General features: G+C 45.3%; 1 protein-coding gene across 14 annotated transcripts in view; it reads right to left on the bottom strand.

Annotated features, from left to right (window-relative positions):
- Positions 1-22,200, bottom strand: part of STARD8 (StAR related lipid transfer domain containing 8) — a 159,234-nt gene that overhangs the window by 39,371 nt on the left and 97,663 nt on the right. Inside the window, exon 1 of one of the 14 annotated variants that reach the window (XM_014574664.4) lies at positions 15,124-15,390. The exons of the other annotated variants lie outside the window; for them this stretch is intronic. Coding sequence (XP_014430150.3) covers positions 15,124-15,214 — 91 coding nt within the window. The 5' untranslated portion in view covers positions 15,215-15,390. Of the gene's footprint in view, positions 1-15,123; positions 15,391-22,200 lie in introns of those variants that run through there. 14 annotated transcript variants of the gene reach the window in all.

Raw genomic sequence — 22,200 nt, 5'->3', positions numbered from 1 at the left:
ACAGAGCTTAGGCCTCAATTCTATCCTTGGAGGGTTAGCCATGACAGCAGACATCATCTTAATACGTGCTCTTGAATCGCAAAGAGAAAATACATCGTGTGCGCAGAAGAGATGTAAGTGACCAGCAGACTATCCGATAAGCATAAACTGCCTATCAGAGAGAGGCAGCAAGAAGAGGAGAGCAGGAGCCGGTGCTGGGGGGAACCATCTCAGTGGGGGGGGGGGGGGGAAAGAGAGATAAAGGCACAGCAGGAAACGGTGGGAGTGAGGACTGAAGCAGTCTCCACTGTGCTTTTGAAATGTACAAGAGCAGTGTTTCTTAAACTATGTTCCGGGGAACACTGATGTTCTGTGAACAACTCGCAGGTGTGCTGCGACCTCTTCTTTGTTTTTGTTACTGCTTAGTTTGTGTCTTTTTTTGGTCTAACAACAATTTCTTTTGTTTAAGAAAATTTTCATCAGTGTTCTGCATAAAAAAATATTGTTTGGTGTTCTGTTGTCCCAAAAATTTAAGAAACACTGTACAAGAGTCTTGCGGGGCTCTTGTACATTTCAAAGACTGAAGTGCTACAGGGAGCACAGGGCCAATCTCCCACTGGCCCCGTGTTCCCTGCGGAGCTTTAGCTTTTAAACTGTAGCAGGAGCCCAGCAGAGCTCTTGCTACAGTTCAAAGGCAGAAGCGCCCTTATTGACTAATCAAATAGTCGATGGAAATCCCATCGACTATTTGATTAGTTACTTAATCTAAATTTAACATCCCTAGCATGCAGAGCAATCTGATCACCAACCCCCTTCAGCCTTCTCTTGGTAATAGGAATTAAGGATGTTAAGAGATAGGTAACTGGGTAATCGTGTAGTCGATACAATTTCTATCGACCACACGATTAGCTGAGAAATGAAGGCGCTCAGAAGGAACTACCCCCACTTTGGCTCTAAAGTTTAAATATAGTAAGAGCCAAGCAGTGCAGGCAGCCCGGCTCCTACTACATTTAAACTGCAGAGCCGCAGCTGGGGTAGCTCCTGGACCCAGTGAGAGCTGGGACTGAGCCAGGCGTGGTCAGGCCTGGCTTACGCTGGGTCCAGCAGTCCCTTTCCACGGGGTGGGAGGGTGTCCCAACAGGCAGCTGGGATCCCCGTAGACAGGGGCCGCTGCGGAGCAGTCTCTGTTCACAGCCAGCTTCAGCCTTTGTTCCGGCAGAAGCCCCTGTCCACAAGGGGTCCCAGCCCGCGGACAGGAACTGCTGCAGCAAAGCACCCGGGACACCCCCACTAACACAGGCTCAGCCTCCTCTGGCCCCCCTGCACTAATGCCTCTGATAGAGGGAGTAGTGGGGAGAAGTGGCACTGCAGAGACAGTGCTGGGGGGAACTGGCTTTTAAACCGGCTTCCCCCAGCACCAGCTCCTGCTCTCCCACCCTCAGCCGCTGCCTCTCATATAGAAGCAGAAAGAAGGGGGGAATGCAAATAGCTGACTATTCAACTACTCTTTAACATCCCTAGTGCTGGGGGGGAGCTGGCTTAAAAGTGCCGGGGGCAGAGGCTGAGGCTGCAAAGCAACCCCTGTTCACAGCTGGGCTGCCATGGACAGGGGTTTGTTCGTGGAATGAGCCCTTGTCTGCGGGAGGTCCCAACTTTCCATTGGGACCCCCCCCCCCACAGACAAGGGCTATTGCTGACTGGGCAGGCAACCTGGCTCAGTCCCAGCTCTTGCCAGATGCGGGATCAAACCCTGCTACAGTTCTGCAATTTAAAAAGGCAGTAGGAGCCAGGTAGCCTGCCTCCCAGCTTCTATACTATGTTTTAAACTGCAGAGCCACAGCAGGGTTTGGTCCTGCACCTGGCATGAGCCTGGACTGATTGGCCTGCCTTTCAACTCATCGAGTAGTCGATAAAAATTCTATTGACTACTCTATTAGTTATATACTTGCTTCTTAACACCCACATTAGGGATGTAAAAATAGAAAAAATATTTTAAAAATTCTATCAGTTACATTGTCAACCACTCCTGAGTCTGCAGGCCTTGCAGGGCTGCTGGCCCCATGCTGGGCTGTGGACGCCACTAGTCCGACTAGGAGCTGGCAGTCCCACATGGGAGCCTGGTGGGGTTGGAGCAGCCCTCCGCCCACAGTGGGCCGCAGACGGGGGGCTGCTCCTGGTAACCAGCTAACTGGTTACCTGTTCAAACCCCTACTTGGTAAGACCACTGGGAGTGAAATTTAAGGTCCAGCTCTATGCCTTTAGGAGCTGCAGCACAAAATGTCAACTGAGGGACAAAATAGAGCAAAGATGGCTTTAAATCACTTTTGCACCCTCTGGATTCTGGGCAGCTGTGGGCCAACGTATCCCACACAGAAACTGTGTCCCAAGGACAGTCTCTAGGTTGTAACACTCTAAGTTCAAGTATGATAGAGAGAGTTTTGTATCTCCCCCCACTCCCAGCATCTACTTTTGCACCAGCACTTATAGGAAGAGAAGTACAGTACAGGGCTAATTACGCAGCAGGCTCCCCCCTAAGTTGTGCTTGTGCTGAGACAACTCTTCTTGAGTTACTTCAGGCACTTCTCAGGCGCCTAAACAGTAGCTAAAGTGACAAATAAGGGCCAGAGTAGAGGACAGAATCTCCCCCTTGGTGTTTTCAGAAACTGTGGAAAACCCCAAGATACAAATGGCTGCTCAGCCTTATCACAGAGACACAGCTAGAAAAAAACAGGGATATAACAAAATGTGGACTGGTCTAAAACCAGCAAGGTGCAAGCAGTGAAGGAAGATTTAATTACAGCTAGAAAACCATTCCGCAGAGTTCCAACTCCACACTTCCTCTTTAAAAAAAAATATAACCTGGGTTCCAGAATTTCACTTCAAGTTCAAATTACTTGTAAAAAAGTCTCACACAGGCAATTAGTGTGTGAAAAGAAAACCACATTACAAAGATGCCCACAATGGAAAGCCATGAAATAAGATGGTAGGCAGATGTGAATGAGAATGCAGGCTTTTTCTATTAGACTCCCCCTCTGCTCCAGAGTTAGTGTATGCAGCACTTTGGGATGGGTTTTCTTTCCATCCTGATTTAAAATAAACTATTGCATAAGAAGTTAAATATGCACAAACGGAGCTTAATTTCTCTCCCTAGTCTGTAAATGTAAATGCCTTCCTATTTATTATGGAACCTACAGAAAAGTCTGGTATGTCTGCTAGGCCATGGAGAACACATGTTTCTTAAGAGGACTGGAAAGCAATTTTACACGTAGGACGTGAATTCCTATTTGTACTAAATACATTGGGCCAGATTCATCCCTGGTGTGACTGCACTGGAATGAATTTTGCCAGTGATACCTAGTTTGGCTCTCATTAATGCTGCTACAACCACAATGAATTTGACACTAGAAGCAGATTGCACAGACGTAAGGGAGAGAAGAATTTGGCCCCTTAAGTGTAGAATTCACTCATCTAGCTCTTTGATATTGATAAGTGTACAAATATGTATAAAATTAAGCTGGAGAAAAGCAGTGCAGAAAGCACCATTTGGAACAATCCTGTGTTAGCCCCTAGGTATGGAGTAGATACCATTTTAATGGGTGCTTTTCAGCAGAAGTGCCAGCGAGGATAAAACTCAGGTAATCTGAGTTTACAGCTTCTTATCGGAGAAGTGTGGAGCTGATTTTAGCTAATCTAGCCCATTTCTTTTTTTTTTTTTTAATCGACAGAATCATCATTTCCAGTTTTATTTTCTGTAATTCTGTGTTACTATTCTGCAGGCCTGACTCTCCTCTCTCACCAGTGTTACTCCCTGGCGGTCTAAAGAGTTACTCTTGATTTACACCAGCGGAAGGGAGAGGGGAATCAGCAGCTCCTATGACTCCTGCTCTCAGCAAAAAGTGCAGAGGAAGCAAAGCAAATGGAATTATTCCATCTCTGCCCCTCAAAACCATGTAACACTAAGCAAGTGATAGGGACAGTCTAACACTAGAGACTTCCAGCCATGCACTAAGCAGCTCCCTTGCTGCGCTTTCAGCCATAGGCACCCTAGGGTTGGGGAAACCCAGCTCTGAATTTTGCTCTGGACCCATCTCATACAAACATTTGCTATGAGGAGTAGATTTTTTGAATGGCAGAGGTGTGCCAAGTTTTTACACCCTGTACCCCAGCAGCATCCACCAGCCACATCAGAATTGGAACCTCCACAGTTTCACACAGGTCACTGATAAAAAGTAACTGATTTTGTCTATTTTGTATTTCATTACACAATGAAGCCATAAGCACAGATAGAGTATGGGGACAGGCATGTGAAACTCCACTGGACATTGTCCCAGATGTTGTGGGTTTCCATAATTAACCCTCACACAGTTACAAGGGCTTGCAAGCTTTGGAAACTGCGCCCTGTTGCACTGCCAACAAGGGATTGTTCAAATGCCTCCATCCCATTCAAACCCTGAAATAGTCTGTCTATTTTTAACAGCATTGATTCTGTCCCAATGGAGGAACCCTTGGGAATCTAAAAGACTGGAAGGCAGAAAGTCAACAGAGAGCAGCCATGGTTTGGGACCTGGCTGGGAGCTGGAGCTGCAACAAAGGAGGAGAGCTCATGAGTTAATGACAGAAGCAATTGAGACAGTTGCACAACTGAAGAAATGTATTGCTTTGCTGTTCACATCCCAGACATTTACTGTACTGTGCAGGATAAACAAGAAGAGTGATCCGGGGGAAGGAATGCTCTTGGAGTCAGACGAGGACAAGAGATACTTAAGTAATACAGACAAGTGTATTGTGTGTACGTGTCTGTGTACATGTGATAGGCACATTCATCTTTTGGGGAGGTGAGGGAGGTCCCTCCCTCTAGGAGACCCTTATTTCTTCTCAACATCCTTCAATAAGGTCCCAGATCACAGCTATATTTGTTCCAATGTACGAAGGAATGGATACTGCTGTCTCTGAAGTGCAGCATCACTTGTCTACAATTAAGGCAAACTGATGGTCCATACTACTCTACTCCCTAGTCTATTTCTCCTCTGAAAATCCATTAATCACCAGCTGTTTGTTTTTCAGCAAGCCAGAAACTTGCCTATTATAGAATATAAGCACTAAATGCATTTATAGGGACAAGAAGAGCAGAGATGTAAGAAACCTCCCCAAATTCAAATAGTGCTCTGTTCCTGGACTCTGAGTATAGACTCAGAGCCCTTGCCAGACTCTCCATACAGCCAGCACACTCTCCTCAGTGCAGGGAGAGGAGTGGAATAAAGGACCCTGACAAGATAACAAGTTGCTGTTCTATTATCCAAACAAAAGTTCCAGGCAGGAGAAGGAGCTTGCTTATTCCCAGCCATCTGAGGTCCACATGTGCCCCCTGAACCTTGCAGTCTCTCAGTTCTTCTCTTGAGGTTACTATTGAACAGCGATGTGTAGGCTCCCTGTTTTCTTCTTTTGTGCCTCTATCCTGCATAGATGTCTCCTTAAGTTACCTCTGTCCCACAAGTCTTTGTGGGTTCCTAGCCAGGTTCATTCCCATTAGCACTGACATTAGAAGTAAAACAAAATCTTGATCTCAATGCATCTTCTCTGCATTAGTCTCCTCATCTGTATAGTGGGGATGACAGTATTTCTCTACCTCCTGAAGGGTTGTGACGATTCAGTAAAGTACCTAACACGCTGTGAGGATCGAGGATGCTTACAGTCTGATCAAATTTGGTTTGGAAATGCAATGCTGGCTGTGCACAGGGCACTGTTTCCTCCATACGCTCAGGCATGCATATGCAGCTCCCTTCACTGAACCTTTGATTTCACTGTGTGGCTATTCAGTGAGCTTGCTGTCGGTCACTGTTCTCTTTCTTCCTCTTTTAAAAGAAAAGGAAATTAATCACAAAAAGTACCATGAAGTTACATCCTGTATTTTACAAGCATTGATGTCAGAGTGCCCCTATAGAGAAGTATACTAGTGAGAAGGATTATGTGATATACAGAAATATATAATGCTATGGGCCATAAGGCCAGATTCTGCCCTGCTGTGCAACCCACTTCCATAATTTAAGATCCCTCACCTTGTGTGTTGAAAATCTCAATCCTAGTGATCCATTAGACTTTAAATATAGGCCTTTGAACATCTAGAATGTCTTACACTGATGGCTCTTAACAGCCTTTTAAAACATAAGGTCAGATTTACACTATGTGCCGCTCCCATTGACTTCAATGGGAATTGCAAGCATCTTTTTCCATGGGCAGCATATGACCCCAAATAAGTTAGGTCACATGCCACGCCTTTGAGAGGTGGAAACATGCTATTCTTCCCATTTTATAGAGTGGAAAATGGATGTCCTGCTCTTCCTCATTCAATATTTGCCTCACTGGCCAATGGATCTTGATATTTACCTTGACAGAAGCCAATGCCCGCCTTATGCTGCACCCAAGATCATGTGAGAAGTTAAATCAACCAAACTGTTAAAGCTTTGAGGATATAGCATCACAGCTAGATTAGAGAGGCTACAGAAGTCCTGCTTTGAGGGAAACAGACAAAGACAGACCAGCTATGGGCTGCCTTTTACAAGGCCTTCATTCAGCTGCAGTTATCTTCATTTTGTTTACTAGCTAAACGAAGCAGGAAGTGGCCAGTTAGGTAGATTGGGGGGGAGGGGGGGGAGCAGCACGCGTGGAGGCAGCAAGGAGGGGATATGTATAGTTGTTAGGAATAACTGATAACTGATAAGCCCGAGTTTAATCGTGAAAATGACTACACACTAACATCCCTAATACTAATGCTAAATTTGCTCCATGTAGTTATTTGGACTCTTAAAAAAAGTTATATTGACTCTTTCAGTAAAAATAAAATATGAGTTTCAAAACATGTTTGGTCAGACAAAACATCCCGTTCAGCCTAACCTGAAACTCACACAACTTGATGCATTTGTGTCTCAGTAGAGATAAGTAGCCTTCAGATCTCGGCCCCTTCCAGCCTGCAGACTCTAAGGTAAAGCACAGACACACAAAAACCGACTGGAGGGAAAAGCACACAGACATGCACAAACAGTTCAAGTTTCGTTCTGCGTACTCGTGGTAAGCACATAGACACCAAGAATTCCCAGAAACGTTACCCTCTCTGAATCTCTCCTACCAGTCTCTGTCAGACAGGAGGAGCTAGAGACTGGAACAGTTTTGGTAGAAATGCTTGAAGCCAATTTGTGAGGAGGGGAGAAAGGGTTTGAGCGGTAGGTGTAAGGAAAATAAGGGTAAAAACAACCTTCAAATGTGAAAGGACATTACTATTTCCAGTTCATGAATCCGGAGCAAGTGAAATCATCATGACATTCCAGAGCTATTTACAGAAACAAGAACTTTAACAAAACTCCTGTCACACATGCAACTCCCACTACACAAACAGCTGACTAGACATAAATGGTAACTGCTTTTCAAAATGGCCTCTAATTTCTACCCTTCCCCACACATGCTGTTGCACCCATCATTAGAGTCAGCATATTCAATCTTAAGCACAAATGGCAGAATTTTTAATTTTAGCACCTAATCTGGATGTTAGACATCTATGTTCAGTCACTTGACCCTACAGTCCAACAGGGGACACATTACTGCAGGTGCAAAATTATAGGCAATGTTCACAGAGCTGATGAAGAGCAGAATCTTTCAAAGTGGAAGTGATGTTGGGTAACTCAGGGTACCGTCTCTCAAAGTTTAGGGAATAGCAGTACCTCTGTCAGCATGCCTCTCAAAGATCACACATGAAAGAAGGCATGAACACATACCTTTGGCTGCAGCAGCTCCTTTACTATACAAGTGGTGAGCAGATGAGTACTGTATCTCTCCCTACTGATTACCTAGCTGCTAGGTGATTACCCAGACATTAACATATTCATATTTGAACTAATTTCTGTAGCTCTTAATACAAGTGGAAGGTGGGTGCTTTAATACAGATATTAAAGGCACAAAAGAACAAAACAAAAGCAGCTACTGGGATGCTACACAAAACAAATGCACATCTCCCACTTCCTTTGGAATCGCTCCATCACTTTTCAATAGTAGCACATGCTTTGTTTAGACCAAAGGACCCCATCTTCCAAGCTCACTCAGCCATGAGCCTGTAACCTCATCTCAATGCTGAGATGCTTGTACTGTAAGCATTTTGATGGTGAGATGCAGCAGGCCTGCATCATGGCCACGATAGTTCAGCACAGGCATCACCACACTTCTCTATGTTGGCAAGAAAATGGAAACCACAGCTCATGACTACTTCTACCAACCACAGAAGCTGCAGTGTAGTAGACACATGGCTGGAAATTGTAATGCTCAGAGAAATACTGGACCAGACATTAGAAATAATGCCTGATCCCACCCGAGTCTTGTTCATGTAGATCCTCCCAACATGGCTACAGCTAGTGGGCCTGCACCAGTGAATTATGGGTGCCATTTTTGCTAGATAGCATTATTGTATCCTATGTGAAGTCAGGCAGTAAGCATCAGAGAAAGCCGGCCCACGGGGGAGGGAAGGGCCAGATCCTGGAAAATAATTTTGCTAAAAAGCCCAAATGAGTAGCAGCTCTAATTCTGGCCAGTAGTCACTGCACAGAACTACTGTTTTCTCTGTAATATGGTATTTTCAGATTCTCTAGTACCAGCAGAGACAGACTTTTTACCAGCCATACATACTGTCTGACATCTCCTTGCCGTCCTAAAAACCTACTGGCTTTTCTCAAGGCTAGTGAAAGTCAGGCAGATTATCAACTACTTGAAATCCAGATATTTAAAAAAAAACCACAACTTGCTATTTTCCTCGATGTTTATGTATTTATCATTTAGAAAGTCAATGTTTGTTACTAGAAAAAACCCATAGAGAGTTAATGTGCTGTAGCCTTTTGCCAAAATGGTAAAACAATCCAATTTCTAGGCGACAATGCAAAGACTCCAACTAACTTCAATGGGAAGTGGACTTGGCTCCAGAAGAGCTGCAATACCAGATCATTATTTGCCATGACCAGCTGCTAACTTAAAACACCTTAAATGCCAGCACAGTTAACTAGTTTCTATGTAGTCAATATGCTTTCTACAGCATAGCTACTGGTGTCAGAACAAGCTCATGGTGTCTCATATGAAAACAACTGCCCAGACACACTTATTACCCATGAGCAGTGAAAGCTGAATTTCCCACAAAGGTACATGGGGCTACTTTAGGCTTCACATGTGAAGAGCAGTTTCCCCTTTTTTTTAAATAAAAATGTGCTGCCACTAAAGAATGATAGTTCCAAATAGTTCTCCGGGTCTCTGTAACAATCTGCCTCCTCTCCATCTCACTTGCACTTCAGACACTAAGGGTTTGCTTCGATGAACATTTGGTTTCCAGCAAACAGAGGTGGGAAACCTTGTTGCTCCTGCCTGCTGCAGTTGGTCTGTGTGCACCCTGATGACATGGTGAATGTACTCTGATCTACAGCAGAACCTCAAATACCAGAGTTACGAATACCAGAATTACAAACTGACTGGTCAACCACACACCTCATTTGGAATCAGAAATAGACAACCAGTCAGCAACAGAGACAAGAGAAAGAGGAATAAAAGCAAATACTGCACAGGATTGTATTAAACATCAATGACTAAAATGGTTTCTGTGCTTGTTTCGTTTTAATTAACATAGTTAAAAACAGCATTTTTCTTCTAAATAATAGTTTCAAAACTATATTAAGGCAATGTTCAGCCAGTATTTCCTTAATTCAACACCTCATTTTTATATAAAAAAGCTAAGTATGGGACACTTCCAGCCCACTTAGTTAGACTTATTAGAATTGACCGGTATCTTTTTTTCCCTTTTACTGTTATAAAATACTTGGGTTTCCGTTATTACCCTCAAGTTCATCATATGAGGAAGTGGATTTTGCTAACGAAAGCTCATGGTACTATTTATTTATACATAATTTTGTTAATCTCTAAGGTGCCACAGGACTACTCATTATTTTTAAAATTAAAGACTAACACAGCTACTCTCTAAAACTTTTAAAAGAACAACCATAACTTTCAGCTTTATGAACACTGCAGTTACATACAACTTCCATTCCCAAGGAAGGTTCTTCTATAGTCCTGTTTCAAAGAGGACTAGAATACAGCATGTTAATTGACAGTTAATGAGCACCAGCAGGGTTCACATGAACAGTTAGTTTGCAGCAAACTAGGGCAAGATAACATCACACCCAAGATTCCTGTGAATTAATTATTTACATAGACAAGTCATAAAATGTAACTCCTAATCCACCTACATTATGTCCAGTGAGCTGTTGGCATGTAGCTCAGATTGGCACTCACTTTGCCCAAATCTTGCCTCAACTGACTAACAAACGTGATACATTAAGAGCTAAGCGTATTGAACAAATTTAGGCCCCAATTCTGCAGAGATTTAGGTCAAGTCTACACTACATACTTACATCGAGAGGTGTGAAAAAACACATTCCATGAACAACGTATACTGGCCTAACTCCCAGTGTAGACAGTCCTATGTTGATGGGAGAGCTCTTCTTGCCAACATAGCTGTCATCTCTCATGGAGATGGGTTAACTATGCCAACCAGAGAAGCTCTGCCATTGGCGTAGTAGTATCCTCACTAACAGACTACAGACCTGTGTCTGTATTGCTGTATGTGTAGACAAGTTCTAGGATACATGCTTAAATTTTAAGCATGTGAGTAATCCCATCAAGATCAAGTAAGACCTTTGCAGGATTAAGGCTTTAAATTGTGTATTAGTTAGTTAGTTAAGCTCAAACTCAGCTGCAAATGTTGACAGAATTGATTTTATTCCCTGCAGGGGAGGGAGTCACAGAGTAAGACTGTGCCTTTCACTAGCAGTTTCTCTTAATTTTGTATCTATTCTAATATAAAAAGGTCTAGGAGGCTTTGGCCTGATGGATGGTTGAGTTGTACTGTCTGGAAAATCAGCCAATTCCACGGCATTGGCAGATGATATTTTAAAGCTGCTCCAGTGACAGATTCCAAGTTCTAATGTTGCACATTACTGTCCTTGGCTACAGCAAACCAAGGGCTCCAGGAAACACTCTGTCACTCTTTCGGTCAGTTCTTTCTGCTACCATCCCATTGCTAATCTCAGTTGGTGGCATCCTCACTACACTTTCATGGATGACAGAGAAAGCTAGAAACCAAAATGTCAAAACCACATTAAAAGTTAAAATGAGTTATGAACAACAGAGGCCATGTCTACACTGGGGGACTACAGTACTGTAGCTTTGCTGGGAACACCTTGTAGCGAAGATGCAGATGACAGCAATGGAAGGGATTTTTGCTGTTGCTGTAGGAACTCCACCTCCCTGAGCAGAAGCAGCTAAGATGACAAAGGTATTCTTCTACTGACCTAGCCATATCTACACCAGGGGCTGGGCTAGTATGTAGCATGGGTTCCTCATATCTCTGAGTGCTGTAGCTATGTTGACCTAAATTTTAAGTGTAGACCAATCAGAAGAAGAAAATGTTGCACAATGATTCAGATAATGGGACAACTGAGATTATTAAAACCCTATTATGTGGATGGAAACCTACCCACAAAAGATATTTCATCTCCCTTTTTATTCAGGCACTTCAATATGTTCTGCCCCTTTTAATGTGTGATGTTTACTTGTTGTGGTTATTGTGTCTAAATTGGGACGTGATCCAGCAAACACTTACGCATAAAAGTAACTGTGATCATATAAAAAACAACAAATAGTTTAGCAGCACCTTAAAGACTAACAAAACATGAAGATCAGTGGTCCCCAACGCAGTGCCTGCAGGCGCCATAGCGCCCGCCGGGGCATTTATGTGTGCCCGCCTAGTGACCAGGGCTGGCCCGAGCCATTCTTGTGCCCTGGGCCCATGCGTGGCCTCCGCCCCGGGCGTGCGGCGCATGCACGGTGCTGCCACCATGGCGCATGCATGGCGCCGCCTCTGGGCACCCGGCAGCCCCAAAAGGTTGGGGACCATTGATGTAGACGGTATCATGAGCTTTCGTGAGTACAACCCACTTCTTCAGATGACTGGACTGAAGAAGTGGGTAGTATCCACGAAAGCTCATGATACCATCAACACGTTTTGTTAGTCTTTAAGGTGCTGCTAGACTATTAATTGTTTTTTAAGTTTTTCCAGTTACAGACTAACTCAGCTTCCCCTCTAAAGCTTTTGATCATATAGGTAGCCAAATACAGCCAGTGACACTATTCAAATAAGTGAAGTTATTCATGTGTACAGTATAAGCATTTGTAGGATGGAAAAGCTCCCATGAAAGGATATTAAGCTCTCTGGGGCAATGACCTTGACTTCTTGAATCTATAAGGCCATTGCCCATCTGCAACACTATGGAAATAATAATCATCTGTCTTCTCTTGCAATCCTAACAGCGCACCCAGTTCATTCAGATACTTTCAGCATTATTGTTGCATTGGTCATTAATATAGATGCATAATTCTCACAGGTACAGCAATTCTCACTAGCACTGAGTAGAAATTAATCCTTTTCCTTCCTATCATCCTGCCCCCCATCACTGCATCTCTCTCTCACCCCTACCCCTCTTTAAATGTTAAATTAAAAAAAAAATCTTTCCAGGCTACAAAACTCAATGGGTATGTCTACACTACAGAGTTAGTTCGAACTAACTTAGTTCGAATTAGTTAATTCGAACTAAGCTAATTCGAACTAACGCATCTAGAACTAAAAACTAGTTCGAATTAGCGTTTTGCTAATTCGAACTAGCAAGTCCACATTGAGTGGACCCTGAACAGGGCTTAAGGATGGCCGGAAGCAGTGCCGGCAGGGCATCAGAGGAGGACTTAGAGCGTGGAGATGCTGTGTCAGGCTAGCCGAGGGCTGCGCTTAAAGGGTCCCAACCCCCACCCCGGACAGACAGTTCTCAGGGGTGCCCCGCTTGCAAAGCAGTCCTGGCTTGGATTGCCCGGACTACCCACACTGGGCACATCACAGCACTCGGCCATCAGACCGGCTGCACTTGCCGCAGGCTGCCATCTGGGGAGAGGGGGCAATCGGGGGGCTGCAGGAGAGCTTCCACCCCCAGAAGCCCGCAGAGCCAGCCCAGTCCTCCCCATCGGGGGCTCGTACCCCATTCCTCCCTCACCTCCTTCCACTTACCCTTCCCTAGCCCCTCTTCTTGATGTACAAAATAAAGATAACGTTTCTTCCAACATTGACTCGGTCTTTACTGAACAAAACTGGGGGAGACTGGGAAAAGGAGGTGGGAGAGGGGAAGAGAAAGGTTGGGAGAGGGGAGGGCAACTAACATGATCAGGGGTTGGGAACAGGTCCCAGATGAAGAGAGGCTACAGAGACTGGGACTGTTCAGCTTAGAAAAGAGGAGATGGAGCGGGGACAGGATAGAGGTCTCTAAAAGCAGGGGCTGGGTGGAGAGGGTGCATTCAGAAAAGTTCTTCATGAGTTCCCATAAAGGAGGACTAGAGGACACCAAAGGAAAGGAATGGGTAGCAGGCTTCAAACTAGTAAGAGACAGTTGTTCTTCACAAAGCAAATAGTTAACCTGTGGAACTCCTTGCTGCATGAGGCTGTGAAGGCTACAACTAGAACAGAGTTTAAAGGGAAGTGAGATCAAGTCATGGAGGTTGGGTCCATGGAGTAGTCTTAGCCAGGGGGTAGGAGTGGTGTCCCTGCCCAAAGTTTGTGGAAGGCTGGAGAGGGATGGCACGAGACAAATGGCTTGGTTACTGTCTTCGGTCCATCCCCTCCAGGATCCCTAGGGTTGGCCACTGTCGGCAGACAGGCTACTGGGCTAGATGGACCTTTGGTCTGACCCAGGACGGCCATTGTAAGCTCAGGGCTCAGGGTCGGGGGTCTCAGTGGACCCCCTTGATTTTCATGCACACCTGCTCCTGGGTGGCCAGGCTGGCAGCTCTCCTGCCCTAGACGGCCACTTTCCTGTGCCTAGTGCGGAGATCGTGGACGAGGTCCACGATGTCCGCACTAGCCCAGGAAGGTGCCCGCCTCTTGCGGTCCAGGGCAAGCTCCCGGGGGCCGCCAGCCTGGTCCCGGCAAGAGGGGGTGGGCTGGGGGACATCGGGTGGGTGGCTCTGTGCCGTGCCAGGTGCAGGGTCTGCTGGCTGGGTGCTGGCAGGCTTGCACCTTGCACGGGCACCGTAGCCAGCCCGTGCCCCTTTAAGGGATCCGGGGCCGGGAGGGGGGCATAGAGTTTCCCTGGTGTTGGCCAGAGTGGCCACCAGGGAAACCTGGGGAGGGCTAGCCTCCCACTAGTTCGAATTAAGGGGCTACACACCCCTTAATTCGAACTAGTAAGTTCGAAGTAGGCTTAATCCTCGTAAAATGAGGTTTTCCTAGTTCGAACTAAGCGCTCCGCTAGTTCGATTCAAATTCGAACTAACGGAGCGCTAGTGTAGCGCCTATGAATGTTAGTTCGAACTAACGTCCGTTAGTTCGAACTAACATTGTAGTGTAGACATACCCAACTATGGCATGGTTGGCACTTCAATTATTTCTAAGGCTTTCTGCCCCCACCTGCTCCCTCTACAGGAGGAAAAGTGGAGGGTTGGAAAGCCCAGGAAGGCATATTGGGCGTGTGCACAGGAAGCAACAAAAGTTTAGTAGAGCTGGCACGCAAAGGAGTCAAAGACCTTTCATGGGTTGGGTTAACTGAGAAATAAACCCAAACATTAAAAGGACTAGAGAGTCTTACTATAATTAGAGTGCAGAGGAAAACTACACACAATGTAACTGTCATTTGATTACATTCTGGTCCTCTCACACCCACACCCTGGATTTAAGTGCCTCATCTTATCAATGCCTTTGAGGACTCACATCTAGTACAGCAGCAAACAGACTGATCGTAGCGTGTCTCTCAAAAGAGAATACAAGGTAAAGGAAATCACCTTGCAAGAAAAGTAAATTTGTTTTTTTTAAAAAGGAAAATGGTAATATTAAAAAAGGAATTACATCTCCAAATCCTTTTCCTATGTCAAGACAGAACACCCCAAGCAAACTACCAAGCTGCAAGAGGAAATGCTGTTTCTAAAACCCCTTCTGCAGAAAAAAAGGTTAATTTTACAAACTACTTCCACCTTCCCCTTTAAAGCCAACTTGCAAGTGGAAATGTAAAGCTCAGGCACAGACAGACTCACCATAGTTGAAACTGTTAATCCTGGCTTTGTTCATTGGAAATTGTAGATTAAATGAAGAAAATAAGAAAGCATGAGCATCATCCCCCTTCATCCATTCCTGCAGCCAGCCTAAGCACCCTGCACTGGAGATGGGAGGATTCCCAACCAAAATTCCTTCCTGCAGGCAATAAGCTGGAGGTCTGTGTTCCCTTCTACCCAGTCCTACAGGACTCTACTAATAAAATCTGCCCTTGCTGACCTCATTTGCACTGAGAGCCACCTAGCTGGTTCTAGGAACTAATAGATCCACAGCTTGTGCAATGAGGGGGCTGAACTATTTAAATAGCAGGGGTGGGAGTAGGAGAGAGAAAGTGAGAGTAATAGTCTATGTACAGCATGCCGATTAACAACTTCAAGCTCCTCAAACTCTGCCTCTGCTGCTCTCCCTTGGAGCAACTCACTTCAGTAACATACTGGCATGAGGAAGTCATTTTAGTAGAAAGCGAGTGAGCAATACAGCAAATAAATAAGGTGCTGAGGAGACACATTATAGAGGTTCTCCTGTACTAGCCATGAGCATGTACTAGCTAAGACCTCACCAGACTTTCCCAGTTCCAACCTTTATTGGCAGCATTTCTAACCTGGGTGCTTAACCCTGGTGCCTATATCTGTATCAGACACCAAATACAAGTTTTCAGAAGTGCTGAGCAGCCCTAGCTCTTTGGGTATAACTCCCCTCCTCTCCCCCTCACTGTTACCAACATGCTGCATCCTATAGTCGAACTGTACTGGGAACATGCAACATTACATGATGCCAGGAGCAGGAGCATTGAGCGATGTCATGGAAATGTGTCCTATTCAACCAGAGACTGACCAGTAACATCTCTCACCTCCACTAAAAAAACAGTGGGTGTTTTTTTAATAGAAAAATATGCACTTTAAAGACGGGGGTGGGCACTACAAGCCAGATTCTGACCCAACACTTTGGATGTACCCACTGAGAGCACATCTGAGTCTGGCTCCCTGAGTGTGCACTTCAACACAGTGGTGAAGGATGGTCAATCCCTTGAAAACTCAAGAGGCCACTCACTCTGTGGTGGAAGGATGGTCCAGTACTTTAGACACTAGCACCTGGCACTCAGGAGACCTGGGTTCAATTCCCTGCTCCGCTACAGAATGTAGGGGTGACCTTTGGCAAGTCACTTAATCTTTGTTTCCTCTGTTCCCCACCTGTAAAATGGGAGTGATGGCACCTCCCTTCCTCCTGGGTGCTAGGAGGACACATTCACTGATGATTGGTAGGTGCTCCTGATTATAGGGTGGATGGGAACGTGGCCTCTGTTAAACAGCACATAGCATTGCTGCATAACAATTCAGGGCAGGATGTGAAAAAGAACTCCATTCCGGCCAACACTACAAGATGATTTGACTAGGCAAAATGACATTAATTGAACTGGAATTTGGCCAGGACTCTGGAACTAAGAGCATTCATACCAGTTTGCAAGATTAATTCTCCTCCTGCAGCACACAGAGGGGTTTGTATGTGTGTGTATCCATCAGTGCGTGTGTGTCTGCGTATGTATCTAGTGATGAGGAGATGGGAGAGAGGGGTGTGTCCAGGATATTTGTGATCCTTTCCCCCCCTCAAAAAGATCTCAGCAAAATTCTCAGGAAAAGCCTCTTCCATGATTATCCCAGTCAGACCTTCCTGTTGTTAGTGCTCCAGTGGCGCCACAGAAGGAAACCAGACCGTAAATTTCCTACAATGAATGACGATCATCCATCTCTCTCATGGATGTGGAGTCAGCCAATATTTAGGGGAGGGGAAAAGGGAGGAGAGAATCTTTCTTGGCTCCAAAGATGATGGAAGAGACAGTTTGTCCATCTGCCTGCAGTGAGCTCAAATATTGTCCAGAGCAGAGGGCTGAGTGGGCCCAGGAAACAAATGGCTCCTTCTCTGATGGGAGAAAGGAAGAGTTGCCCAGATGCTGCTCTCTTCTGTAGGGCCAGAGAGGAGGAACAGAGGAGCAGGGTGGGGTGGGGACAAGGAAGGGAGAGCAAGGGGCAGAAGAACCAAGAGTTAGACTAATGCCCCCTGAGTATAATGGGGGGCAGCAGTTTAAGAGGACCCCTGCCAAGTGTCAGGGGCAATCAGAATTCATTAATATGGGGAGATGGAGCAAGGTAGAACCAAATACTGCAGGATCTGAGGCTGGGCATTTCAGCTAGCAGCCAGTAAAAGTCAGTCATTCTCAATGGGCTCTTTTCATCTTACTTTTAGAGTCAAATCCGGTTTGCCTGGCAGAGGCACAGAATGGTCCTATTTGTGCCCAAAGTTTCACACTGAATCCTCATTCGCTACTGACTTTTGGCAACTAGACCAGTATCTTCAAAAGACCATCATCTGCTACCATAATAATTGTGGAACCCAAAGCAGCTGGATGCGCTAGTGATTGGCACCTACTGCTACCTGCCATGTGTGAAACAATGCCAAGTCTTCAAAGGAGAATAAGATTTGGGCATTTTGTACAGATGGCCAAGAGCTCTCTCAGATTTTCATTCCATGTCTCCACCAACTGCATCAGCCCCCTCACTCCCTAAAGACAGAGACAGAGCGTATTAATGTACCAATCAAATAGGCAATAATCCTCCCAAATACTATTGGCAGCACTTTACAGACTAACAAAACATGTTGATGGTATCATGAGCTTTCGTGGGCACAGCCCACTTCTTCAGATGATCAGAGTTTTGTCTCAAAACTCCAGTCATCTGAAGAAGAGGGCTGTGTCCACGAAAGCTCATGATACCATCGACATGTTCTGTTAGTCTATTAAGCACTACCAGAGCATTTGTTGTTGTTTAAGTTTATCCTGTACAGACTAATTCAGCTACCCCCTGAAGCTTCCAAATATTAGTCATCTACCTACTAGCAATTACACCCAACTATAATTTTCTAGCAGGTCTCCATTCCCCTGTAGCGGTGATATTAATGCAGTAAAGGGAACAAAATAATCTCCATGCTTTTGCGGTGTTGGCTGATGACCTGTGGTATTCCCCTCCATCCCTAGAAGATACATTATAGTACAAATGGCCAGACACACTGGGTTTGCTTTCCTAGAGATACAATACCAGACCACATGGACCATTATGACAATTTCTGCATACTTAACTATCACCATAATCCAGACAAAATCTTCTTCCAAAAATATAACCCCCTAAAATAAGACATGGAGACATGCTGCAGTAGCAAAGCAAGTCTGGAGCTAGGAACCTGCAGGCATCAAGCAGGTCACAATTGTGGAAATGTGGATGCAGGAGTGAAACCTTGGAATGAGGGTAAAGACCAGTGACTATGAACCTGAATTTTATATAGGTGGCCAGAGCTAAATTTGAGACTACAAACTTTTGTCTCTGTTTCATTTGAAGATGGAGTAGTAAAGAGAATCAAACACCAATACTTCCTTTCCATTACAGAGCAAACAGTCGCCACGGGAGAACCAGGCCAAAAAGCCTTTGGGAACTGGTTTTAAAAGACGTCGCAGAAAGACACAAGGGTAACAATTTTTTTTTTTTTTTTAAACACAACCTCCTTGCCAGGAATGTGGGGAATGCCAGGGAATATTCTAAACACGGCGCAAAGAAAAGCTGGCCTCAAGCTCTATTACATGGTTATCAGATGCTGAAACCTGATGGAAGCCTTGGAAACCAAGGACTGAGCTTAACTGGTTTGACTCTGAAATTTCTTCTGACACCAGAGAAGTCAGCAGAGCAGCACGAGTTAGTCTGGGGGGATGAAGACTCTAAATATCCTCTAGCCATCCGCCTATCTACTATTATGACTTTGCCATACAAATACATGACATTTTTATGCCTATTGTGCCTTCTGTTTAAAGAGCTAAAATGAAACAAACCTCTTGGGAGGCAGGTGAGTGTCCCTATTCCCATTTCACAGATAGTAGCCCAATGTCTGTGACTCTAAGGCTGAAACGGTGGCTGTTCCCTCTGGGCGGTGCTGCTGCCTCCCGCCATGGCGCTCTGCTGACTTCTGCACCGCTCAGCAGGGCCGCCGCGCTGGAGTAAGCAGTGCAAGCAGCTGTTTGGGGTCCGTGCTCCTGCGCGGCGGCCCAACTGAGCAGCACAGAAGTCAGCCGAGCACCATGGTGGGAGGCAACAGCGCCACCCAGAGGGAACAGCCAGAGGGCGGGGCCTGGACAAGTGAGCATCTCTGACATCAGGAAAGGGCACCAGATTCAAAAGAAGGAAAGAGGAGCAGACACAGAGGAGACAGCAAGGAGAACGGAGGAGGTGGAGGACAATGAGAGAGAGAGAGAGAGAGAGAGAGACGCAGCAGGAGGAGGAGAAGAGAAACACAGAGTGACAGGCGGGAGGGGGAGAAGAGAAAGAGAGAGAGATGGAGAGAGGGGCAGGAGGCGGACGAGAGCTGAGAGTGAGAGAGAGAGAGGGCGAGGCAGTAGGAAGAGAAGAGAGAGAGAGGCCGATCGCACCACTTGCTCCTATACAGCGGCCCGGCTGAGTGGCGCAGAAGTCAGCTGAGTGCCACAGCGGGAGGCGAGGGGGGGGCGGGGCAGTGACGTACACACCCATGGGGTGGGGCCTGGACAAGCATGCATCCCCGACGGAGACAGAGGAGAATGGAGAGAGAGTGAGAGGCAGGAGGGGCAGAAGAGAGAGACGGAGAGAGAGGCAGACGGCGGAGGAGAGCTGAGAGAGGGGGAGGCAGCAGGAGGAGGAGAGAGAGAGAGAGAGAGAAAAAGAGACAAGGAGAGAGAGACCGGAGGCTCAGGAGAGAAGACTGACGTGGAGGAGAGACCTGAAAATCCCATCTTATGATGGGCTAATTGACTAGTTTCACAGATAAGTAAACAGGAGCAGTCGGTGGAGACGGGACTTGCTTGTGATCACAGAGTGAGTTGGTTGCACAGCCAGGAAGAGAATCCAGGAGTGCTGAATCCCTGTAATTCTTCTCTAACCATTAGGCAATACTTCTCAGCTCTTCAGAAAGCTTCCTTTCCACTTTGGCTAGTTCACCAAATGTATTTGTGCTTTCTGTGGCTTTTTCTCTCTTCCCGCCTACTCAGACCTTCAGAGAAGTTCAGGCACCGAACCTGTGGCATGAGAATCCCTCCCACGGCTGCAGACGGTAAAGCCAGTAGTTCAGGGAGGCTATGAACCAGTGGGGTCAGGCCCAAGGAAAAGCTGGGTTAAGAAGGGGCAGGAAGCTCTTATTCGACACGCCAATATCCTGAGGAGCAGCACAGGCAACTGACACCAATTACCGTCAAAGCAAGGGCTTTTTGGCAGAAATTAACATGTTTTTTTCTAGCTTCAGCTCAGCCTGTAAGTTCCTCTTTAAGTAACGGAAGCTCCTTTTCCAGGACCAGATGTGTCATATCAAGACTTATTTGGGGACTTTTTGCCCAGTGGAGCATCAACAAGAAAGAAAATGGTTCTGACTATTCACACAGCAAGAAGGGAGGCAGCTCGCACACGAAGATAAGATCGGTGCTCTGTGGTGGGGCATCTCTAGTGGCTAACAGGCTCTGTGGAACCAAGGGTAATATGGATTACTAGTCACATTTACTGCTTGTAAAGCCTTGGGCTTAAAACTCAGGAGGGAGTTTTTACTCAGTGATACAAAAAGCACCCACCTCTTATTACTGGAGTAATTACAGGTCTGTCAGTTTGACATTGAAGCGCAGGCAAGATAAGGGAATGGCTGATACAGGATTTGAAAAAAAAATTTAAAGAGGGTAATACAATCAATGTCAAATAACACAGGTTTATGGAAAATAGATCCTGCCAATCTAATATATTATCTTCTGGATGAAATTACAAGTGTGGTTGGTAAAGGTAATAGTGTTCATCTAATACACTTGACATGTGAAAGCTATTTCACTGGGTACTGCATGACATTTTGATTAAAAACTAGAAAGATACAAAATTAGCATGACACATTAAATGAATTATTAAAATCTGGGTAACTAATAAACCTCAAAATGTAACTGTACACAAGGAATCATCATTGAGTGGGCATGTTTCTAGTAGGGTCCCACAGGAACTGGCACTTGGCTCTAATTCTGTGACCTGGAAGAAAACATCAAATCATCAAGGATAAAGTTAGTCAGTGTGCAGGTACTAGTAGGTGTTGGTGGCCATGAATACTGGAAGTCAGATTACATGGTCTGATGGTCCCTTCTGGCCTTAAACTCCAATGAAGAGGACAGGTTCCTGATTCAGAGCTATCTGGATTATCTGGTAACCTGAGTACAAGCAAAGAATGTGTGTTTTAATGCAGCAAAATGTAAGTGTACACATCTGGGAGCAAAGAACGTCAGCCACACTTACAGCAAGGGGGATTCTAACCTGAAAAGCAGAAACTCTGAAAAAGATGTGGAGGTCATGTTGGATAATCAGCTGAACATAAGCTTTTAGTGCAATGCTGTGGACAAAGCTACTAATGCAATTCTGGGATGCATCAATGGAAATCTCAAGCAAGCATAGAAAGGATGTTTTACTTCTACAGTGGCATTGGTGCAACCACTGCTTTACTACTCTGTCCAGTTCTGGAGTCCACACTTCAAGGACATTAACAAGTAGGAGAGTGTTCATAGAAAAGCCATGAGAATGATTAAAGAATTAGAAATCCTGCTTTCTACTTAAAGACTCAAGGAACTCAATCTATTTATTTCACCGGGGAAAGATAAGGAGTGACTTGATTACAATCAATAAGCACTTACATGGGAACAAATATTTAATAACTGACTCTCTATTCTAGCAGAGGAAGGTATAACATGAGCCAATGGCTGAAAGTTGAAAACAAATTCAGACTGGAAATAAGGCATATGTTTTTTTAACAAGGAGGATAAACTGCTGGATTAGGACACCACTGGCATCTTGAAAACGAGGATTGCATTTTTACTAAAAGATCTAATCTGGGAATTATTTGGGGGAAGTTCTCTGGCACATGCTAGACAAGGAGCTCAGACTAGTTGATCACAATGATCCCTTCTAGATTTCAAATCTATGAGTTTACAAAACATCTTCAGGCTGTGGCCATAAACCTAGCACAGAGAACAA

The sequence above is a fragment of the Pelodiscus sinensis genome, chromosome 13, assembly GCF_052426305.1.
Source record: "Pelodiscus sinensis isolate ZL-2025 chromosome 13, ASM5242630v1, whole genome shotgun sequence".
NCBI lineage: Eukaryota > Metazoa > Chordata > Testudines > Trionychidae > Pelodiscus > Pelodiscus sinensis.
The sequence above is the reverse complement of the archived record's forward strand: the minus strand, read 5'-3'. Positions and strand labels throughout refer to the sequence as shown.